Source organism: Centropristis striata, chromosome 11 (genome assembly GCF_030273125.1).
Source record: "Centropristis striata isolate RG_2023a ecotype Rhode Island chromosome 11, C.striata_1.0, whole genome shotgun sequence".
NCBI lineage: Eukaryota > Metazoa > Chordata > Actinopteri > Perciformes > Serranidae > Centropristis > Centropristis striata.
The window spans coordinates 9,423,719-9,432,452 of NC_081527.1; the positions used below are offsets into that span (position 1 = coordinate 9,423,719).

The 8,734-nt window shown below is 35.3% G+C and overlaps 1 protein-coding gene across 1 annotated transcript; it reads right to left on the reverse strand.

Annotated features, from left to right (window-relative positions):
• Positions 1 to 282: 282 nt before the first annotated feature.
• On the reverse strand, positions 283 to 7,874 carry LOC131980881 (ras-related protein Rab-18-B). The gene is made up of 7 exons (XM_059345189.1): positions 7,673 to 7,874; positions 6,754 to 6,809; positions 6,575 to 6,636; positions 5,490 to 5,562; positions 5,145 to 5,263; positions 2,505 to 2,571; positions 283 to 1,788 (listed from the first exon to the last, which is right to left on the reverse strand). The coding sequence occupies exons 1-7, from the start codon at positions 7,738 to 7,740 to the stop codon at positions 1,616 to 1,618; spliced, it is 618 nt and encodes a 205-aa protein (XP_059201172.1). The 5' UTR covers positions 7,741 to 7,874; the 3' UTR covers positions 283 to 1,615.
• Between the last annotated feature and the right edge of the window lie 860 nt (positions 7,875 to 8,734).

Genomic DNA, 8,734 nt, shown 5'->3' on the forward strand with positions numbered 1-8,734 from the left:
AAACATAAGCTTGTAATCACACTCCCTCCTCTGGGACTACTTTACAAAACATGATTAACAGGATTTTTCCACTCCCGGTTTCAGTCTGTTTTGTGACATTTTGTGCAGAGAATGTTTTCAGTCTTGCGTGTACGAGCGGCTAGTCATCAACAAAGTATCATGGAAAGAGCACCTCACTCCTGTTTCCACTGTAAAACCTGCTTTTGATTAGACGGGCTCTTACACAACATGGAAACGTGATGGCAGACCTCAAATGGCAATTAAACAAAAATTAGTCATGAGTGACGGCATCTTGAGGTTGTCATTTATTTCAGTTTGAAATAATACAAACGTTACTGGACCATAACTCTAGCGTGTCATTCAATGTTAAGGCAGATATTAATTTTACATATTGCTGAATATGATTCAAAATAGATGCACAGCAAACGCAACAGGAAAAAGGGAAACATGATTTTAAACAAAAAGGAATTGAAACAAATAGCAACTATACATCAAATCCATATTATAGTGTAGACAGGAAGGAACAAAGCTCTTAGGAATGTTCTCATACTATGAGAAATGCCTTCATTAACTCAGTGGGACATCATATGGACCACAGCACCACACAGAAACGGATAAATAAAAGAGAGAAAATGAACAAACTGCTTGTCTTTTTGCCAGATCAGATACAAAAAAAGCTTTGAACTTAAGTGAGTTTAAAAAAAGGGGTTTTACTTATGTATTGCAAGAGCTCTTAAATACTGTAAACCTTACACTGTGGAAGTTATGGTCCAGATTAGACATGCAAAGACAAGTTTGGTTGCAGGAAATCCTACAAGAAAAATATGGTAACTTGCACATTCCCATGAAAATAAGAAGAAGAAAAAAAACTTTCTGAAGCATTGATTTCAATTGAAATCACCATCAAATGAATAATAATGGAATTAACAGTCAAAATAAACTAGTGTCGGCAACTGGGGTCCATTGTAAAATGTCTTACTCGGGAGGATTCACAGTGTTGTAGTGCTTAATGACAGATCGCTCACACTCCACACGTCTCTTCCACCACTGTCCTCATTTCAGCTGATGTGTTGTATATGAGATAAAGCTTGCAGATAAATGTCCCGTAGAACATTTTGTACTCTAACTTTGCAGCAACAGACGTTTTACAGCTCACAAATCATAAACAGGGAACTTCTGAATTGATTTTAATTGATTATTTGGGGTAAAATTTGACAAGCTATGTACTGCTAGCTACAAATTGGTTCATGTAATAGGCACTGCGCTATTAACCTGATGCCTTAATGCACAACAGAGTCACTGCTGCCAATAAGCTAAATTCAAGCCAGACGTACTCGTATGACGTATACTTGGCATGTCAATTTAAAACACTATACTTCCTTAGGCAAGAGGCTATTTTTGCATGATCCTTTCATTCATGTTTTAAACAGAAAGTAGTGACAGATGATGGTTGAGAAGGAAGTGTGCAAACAGCAAAGTCTTTCGACCGACAGACCAATATTTAACTTTTTCTAAAAAGCACTCATCCAGTTCCACCTCCTCCCTTTCTTTCTCTCAGTTCCTGGTCCGTAGTCGTTCCTATTAGGTTGTTTTTTTCTTTTTCTTCTGTGCAGTTTCAGGGTATGGAACAGTATCCTCCACATGCCCCGCCACTGCCCCGCTCCTGGTCCCCCAGACGGACCTTCTGACCCTGGTGTTCACTCTCCCAAAGCCCTGGAGTCTGGAGGATCTTCTCCACAAGCTCCTCAAAGGCACACTGGACACCATCTTTGGTCTTTGCACTGGCCTCTGTACAAAGGAAAGAGGGTTAACAAGATTTATGAGATCAGCCAAAAAAAAACTTTCCAAAACGTTGTTTAAAAAAAAAAAAAAAAAACCCTACACGTCAGCTTTTAAATCCAAAGCAGAGCAAAACACATTTCTTTATACAATATAGTAAAACTAATGATAAGAGATTTAAAAACATCCACATGCTGACAAACATGACATATAAAGTATGAAATGACTTCATTTAAGAAGCTGGAGACATCCAGTGGGATGAAGACATCCTCACAGTGGATTAAATCCTCGACATCTTCTTGCCCAGCCCTTTTCAAAACCCCTTAATTTAGCCGTTCTAAAATGGAAACTCCACAGACATGTTAACGTAATTTCCCAGAGAGAGGCAGATTGGAGATGAGAATCAGGAACACGTGTAGACGTGGATCCGATAAATGAAAGCCCGCTAGATTTTAATCATAATGCACTTCTTCTGGAGCGGCCGCATCTCTCAGCGCGAGACTCACAAATGCCAAAGCGGTATAAACAACGCAACAAGCCCAAACTAAATGCATGATTTACCGAGTGATGGCTCGACTTGTTCCAACAACACAATTACAGCTCTGACTCTAAGTACAGTATGGTACCTTTTTAATGGCTATACAGTAAGTAACATGTTATGGCTCTATTAGTTTAAATGACCATGTCTGACCACGTCTGATTCTGACTCTCACATGGACACTTACCAATAAAAAGCATGGAGTGTTTCCTAGCAAATTTCAGCCCCTCATTTCTGTCCACTTCATGGTCGTCCTGGAAAACAAATAGACATCCTATGTAATTTTCCCCATGTGGAATATACATTAAACATCAAATGAAGAAACACCAATGGCCAAAAAGCACAATTATTAAACATTTTGGTACCACTTTATATTAAGGTACACATATTCAACATTTGTTAGTTGCTTATTAGCATGCAAATAAGTAACATATTGGCTCTTAATTAGTCATTATTAAGAACTTATTAATGCCTTATTCTGCATGGCCTTATTATACAACCAGTAAGCCATTAACTAAGACTTTTCCCTCAGTAACCTCAGAATTATTGCTGATTAGTAGTAAGTAAGGAAGTTGTTGTATATGAGTTATGATCTTAATATGCTTTGCTTTGTATGGACTTTATAAGGTGGTAGTACCACAAGAATAATTATTCTCCCTTAATAACACTTAATAAATATGGTCTGTTCCTACATAACTGCCACCTTATAAAGTCCATATTATAAAGCATATCAAGATCGAACTTCCTTACTTACTAATAATGAATAATTCTGAGGTTATTCAGGAAAAACTCTTAGTTAATGGCTTACTGGTTGTATAATAAGACCATGCACAATAAGTCATTAATAAGTACTTATTAATGACTAATTATGAGCTAATAAGGTACTAATTTGCATGCTAATAAGCAACTAATTAATGTTGAATACGTCTACCTTAACATAAAGTGTTACCAACATTTTTAAGTATTTTTGGTGTTGCATGATTTAATTTTTTTATTATCAACAGTCTGATAGGCTAAGTATAAAGACAACATTAAAAGGGTAGTTCTAGTGTCAGATGAAGTACTTTATACTAGTGTATTACCTGCAGTAGATGGCAGTTTTAAAGAAGCTAAGCACTGCACTGCTGAAGATTGGTGCATTTTAAATCAATATCAGTGTAAGAGTACGCTATATTTAGATTATTTTCACCGCTTAATGTTGGCGTCAGGCAGCCCTTTGAAAGCTGAAGCTGTCATGTCCATCAATGCTCCCTTCAAAGCTACCAAGGCACTTAAGCATCTGGTAAAAAAAAAAAAGACCTTGCAGAACTCAGGAGTTGCCCGTCTCTGCTGTTTCCATCAGTGTGTGGTATTGTGTGACTTAGGTAAAACCAAACTAACCCTTTAAAACACCAAAGTCACATTCATAAACTAACCAACCGATGCAGCGGCAGACTAGCAACTCCTGCGTTCTGCAAGGTAAATTTACTGTTTTTGTCGGAGGAGTCTGGTGTCTTTAAAGGGCTCACAGCAGCTGGACTTAACACCTTCAGTTTCCCCATTAAAAAGGGCAGCAAAGGTAAAGCAGTAAAAGTATTCTGAACATAGTGTTCACTTATACTGACATTCATTTTTTTAAGGTGGCCTGTACACAGCAGCACAGTGCCACTACTACCACATACAACCCAACTTCAATAACATCCAAACTAACCATTTAAAGCCATTTTGAGCCTTTATGCTGCAAATCCTGAACATAAGATAATATAAGGTAGAACTTTATTAATCCTGAGGGAAATTCTGGTTCCAGATTGCTCCAAAGCCTCCAAAACAATTACAAAAACAGTCACAATATAGGATAATATATAAAAAAGCAATGAACAAAATAGGTAACACTAACAATTAACTAACTAATTAATTAATATAAATATAACAATATTATCCCATAAGAACCCAGACCCAGTTATCCTTAAAGGATGTGTTCTATAAGTGGACCACATAGAACACATTTCTGATGTTTTTAAAACAAATACTACTGCTAAATGTCAAAGATCTGTAAAGTGACATATATGTTACAATGGGCGTTTATGGTATTTATGTTTATAATATTTCTTATTTAAAAATAAAAAAATAGACACCTTTTCTGCTTACAGAGACACAAATTTGCTTTTGTCTTTTGCATCTCCACATTTATCAAAATTGTGACATTAATAGTGCTGTTTAACAACAAATTATTTTTCAGATTAATTTTTAAGTAACAAAATAATAATAAATAAAAATAAATAACCATTTGCCTTTTTGTTTGCATCACCATAACTTATATCAAAATTGTGACTTTAATCTGTTCAGGAAATATGGTCAGAACAAGTTAAATAAAATACAGGACAAACTATTAACGGATTAGTATTGTGAAATGGGTTTAAACTTAGCCTCGTAATAAAAAATAAGCTTTTTGAAATTAGCTAGTTTTTCACATTTCTGTTTCCAGTCACAGCCACATTTTGGAAGAAGTCACTTCTTTTCAAAGTCACATGATCACCACACCAGGGTGTTGAGTATGTGTCACTTAGGGATTTAATGAGTGAAGGATAAAGCTGAATATGGGAGATTCTAGAAGATTTAAAGTGTTTGTTATACGAGTGTCACCATGGGTTCTTATGGGTTAAAAAAAGTAAAGTGTCTAAGCAGTAAAGTGAGTAAAGTAAAAATAACATGGCAGGATGTAAAGATACAGATAAAATTACCAGTATTCAAGGTCCAGCAGAGAGATGGGCTGATGAATAGTGACGACTGTCATTTCAGCCCTTACAACTTGTATTGTGTGTGTCAAACTGGCACAAGTGAGACTCACCCGATCAATTTTGTTCCCAACCAGCATCTTTACAATGTCATTGCGCGTTGTGTAGGTTTCCAGTTCATTCAGCCAGTTTTCAAGCTTTGTAAAAGTATCACGCTTTGTCACGTCATATACTGTCAAAAACCATACAAACAGAAAATGGGATTAGTGGGAGTATATGATAATAACATCTTATTCATAACAATAATAGCAGGATGATTTAGTGATCACGGCTCTTGGTTTACAGTTTTTATCCAAAGTGGCTTTAAAGAAAATGCATAAGACAATGGATATATTTCTTTCACTGGACAGAAAAAGCACGTTATGTGGCTTTATAAGCATCATAACATGATGTTTTACCAAGTATGACTCCCTGGGCACCGCGGTAGTAGCTGGGCGTCAGGGTGCGAAACCTTTCCTGTCCGGCTGTGTCCTGCAAAGGTAAAGACACTTAAGATCAATGGCAGCAAAAGCCTCTAAACCTTTAAGAACAACAGGTAGACTAGCAGGGCTCTGACTCTGGTATGTAAAGTATCTAAAATATTAGACCAGCCTTGTTTTCTTCAATTTCTTGTTCATTTTAATGCCTGGGACAACTAAAGGTACACTTGTTTGGACAAATATAATGATAACAACAAAAATAGCTCATAAGAGTTTAATTTAAGAGCTGATATCTAGACATTTTCCATGGTTTTCTTTATAATAACCAAATAATTATCAAACAAACAAATGTACCTTTAGTTGTACCAGGCATAAAAATGAACAAGAAATTGAAGAAAACAAGGGTGGTCTAATATTTTTTTCCATGACTGTATTCCCAATAAGTCTGCAAGGTCTAAGGACTGTCCTGCTATGAAATTCTCAATTTTTTTGAAAACTCCACACATACTTGTTGCAATCCTTACCCCTTTACTTACAGGAATAATCCACAATTCTAAGTTGAAAACAGGGGTGATTTGAAAATAACCACGAAAACAGACCACTGATAGAGCTGGCAAAATCTAATTTACATGTTATTGTGGTGTTTTATTACCTATAAAAATGTTTTGATCCAATTTAACCTCATTTAAAATTAAGGAACACTCAGTTGTTTACATACAATATGAGCCTTGCAGTGCCTCAGCCCATGTAACGTGACTTCACAAAGTGCTGTCCTCCTCCTCCCTCTTGTGCACACAGACACATTTCTCCTCAGAAAACAAATAATAAAGTCTATGGGAGTTCAGTGTGAAGGGCTTAGGTTATGGCCTCACTGTGTATGGTGTGTTTTCATTGGACATTATGCCTCATGAAAGGAAGTCGAATGTGTTTTTCAGTTTCTTTCTGTGATTCTGGCTGTGCACTGTCGCCACCTTGTGGAAAAACCTTGTAGTTCATCATATTTTCACCTGAAAACAAAGACAAAACTACAGACCATAACTAGATGACCTAAGACTGAGTCTTACCCATATGGCGAGCTTTGCTTTGTTCCCATCGATTGCGAGTGTCTTTACTTTAAAATCCACACCTGATCAGTCATGAGAGAGAGAGAAAGGACTTTAAATATTCTGTTTTAAATGACCAGCAGTTTCCACAGCAGCTCTGTGAATATGTGTTTATGTACAAATGTGTGTAATGTAAAAACCTATTGTCGCTGACTGCTCGGGGTCAAAGGTATCCTCTGTGAACCTCAGGAGGAGACTGTTAAAATAAAGATAACATGGAAATTAGCAGGCCATACAGTACAATAGGCAAATTTTGTAACTTGACTAAAGGCTCCATCAGTTTGCCTGTGTTAGTTACAGGAAGATCACAACAACAACAGCAACAGTTTCAATGCTGATAATTAACTGGGGATGAGCAACATAATCTCTTATCAGTAGAAAAATACCAGTAAAATGTTCCACACCTCTTTATATGACATATTGCGTTCACATTATAGCTTTTGTTTTGACTATTGCTATTGTTGTTTTGGTTATTCTCATTGGATTTGTTTGTTTTTCAGTTTACTTTGTTGTGTTACTCGCACATTTTTCGAAATGAAAAAGCTAAACTAAAATATTATGTTCATAATATAGTCATGGAAAAATTATTAACCATTGTTTTCTTCAATATCTTGTTCATTGTAATGCCTGGTACAACTAAAGGTACATTTGTTTGATATCTAGCCATTTTCCATGGTTTTCTTGATAATAACCAAAATCATCATCAAGAAAACCATGGGAAATGTCGAGATATCAGCTCTTAGATTAAACTCTCATGAGCTATTTTTGTTGTTATCATCATATTTGTCCAAACAAATGTACCTTTAGTTGTACAAGGCATTAAGATGAACAATACATTGAAGAAAACAATGGGCGGTCTAATATTTTTTTCCATGACTGTATTTGTCACCTAGTTAACAACTTTTAACACTAAGTATATGGCGTGAATTGGCATAAAGGGGGCACCAAGACTAGCAGCTAGCTGTAGCAGCAGCAGAGAGGAATAAACTTACATAACAAGGAGAATGTCAACATTCTCAACAGGCTGGCTAACAGCTCGCTACAGACACACACACACACCTGGACTTCCCGACGCCACTTTCGCCAATAATCAAGAGCTTCAGGGTCGTCAGCACGTCGTCATCCATATTCCTACAGGAGAAAGTTTAACTTGGACTTGACGACGTCTTTATCAAAGAATTTCACTTGTTGTTTTCAGGGCAGCAGGCGGCTAACAGCTCCGGTGACAGCCTGCCGAACACGTCACTTCCGGGCAACAGCCGACGCATGACGTCACGAAGGTTCGCTGTTTGAAAATAAAATAAAATAAAATAAAAGACAAAAAAAAGAACTAATTCTTCAATATTATGACAGCCTGATGAATGTATAACCTTAATTTCTAATAACTATATGATTTTTTAAATCATTATCAGTGAAATCACAGACTTTATGTACTTCGTAGTCCCTGCGTGACCAATGTATGTATCTCTTTTTCTTTTTTTTTATTATTATTTTTTATTTATTTTCTTTTTTACTACTATTTCTCCTGATTAGTTATTTGTTTCGTGACATTTGTTTCTTCTTATCCCTTTTTGTCTGACCTCATGACTGTAATGTTCCTTGATTGTCAATAAAGACAAAAAAAAAATAAAAAATAAAATAAAATAAAACTTTTTTTGAATGTGATGAAACCATAGACTGTATGGATGAAACACTTAAGATACTGTAATCTAAGATACTGTTGTTAATCTCTTTGAAACATTATATTTATAAAATATTTTTTATTCACTTATTTATTCACTATTCACTTATTTTAACCATTTTTTTTAGTTCAAATGAGTTTTATTAATTAATTAATCTCTTGCTATGAATTGACCCACTGGCGTTCTGTTATAATAATAATAATAATAATAATATTAATTGTTATTATAAATATTATTATAATATTATTATTAATTTTTTTATTAAATGTTAAATTAAATTGTTTTGACTGACTGTTTATAGATTTATTCAATAAAATAAATAAATACAAAATAAAGTAAAATTGAAAATATAAATCTACATGTTATCAGTACATTATTATTGTATTCTTTTCAACTTAGTTTTGTCCCTGACGTGATACTGAATGTACATTAATGTGTA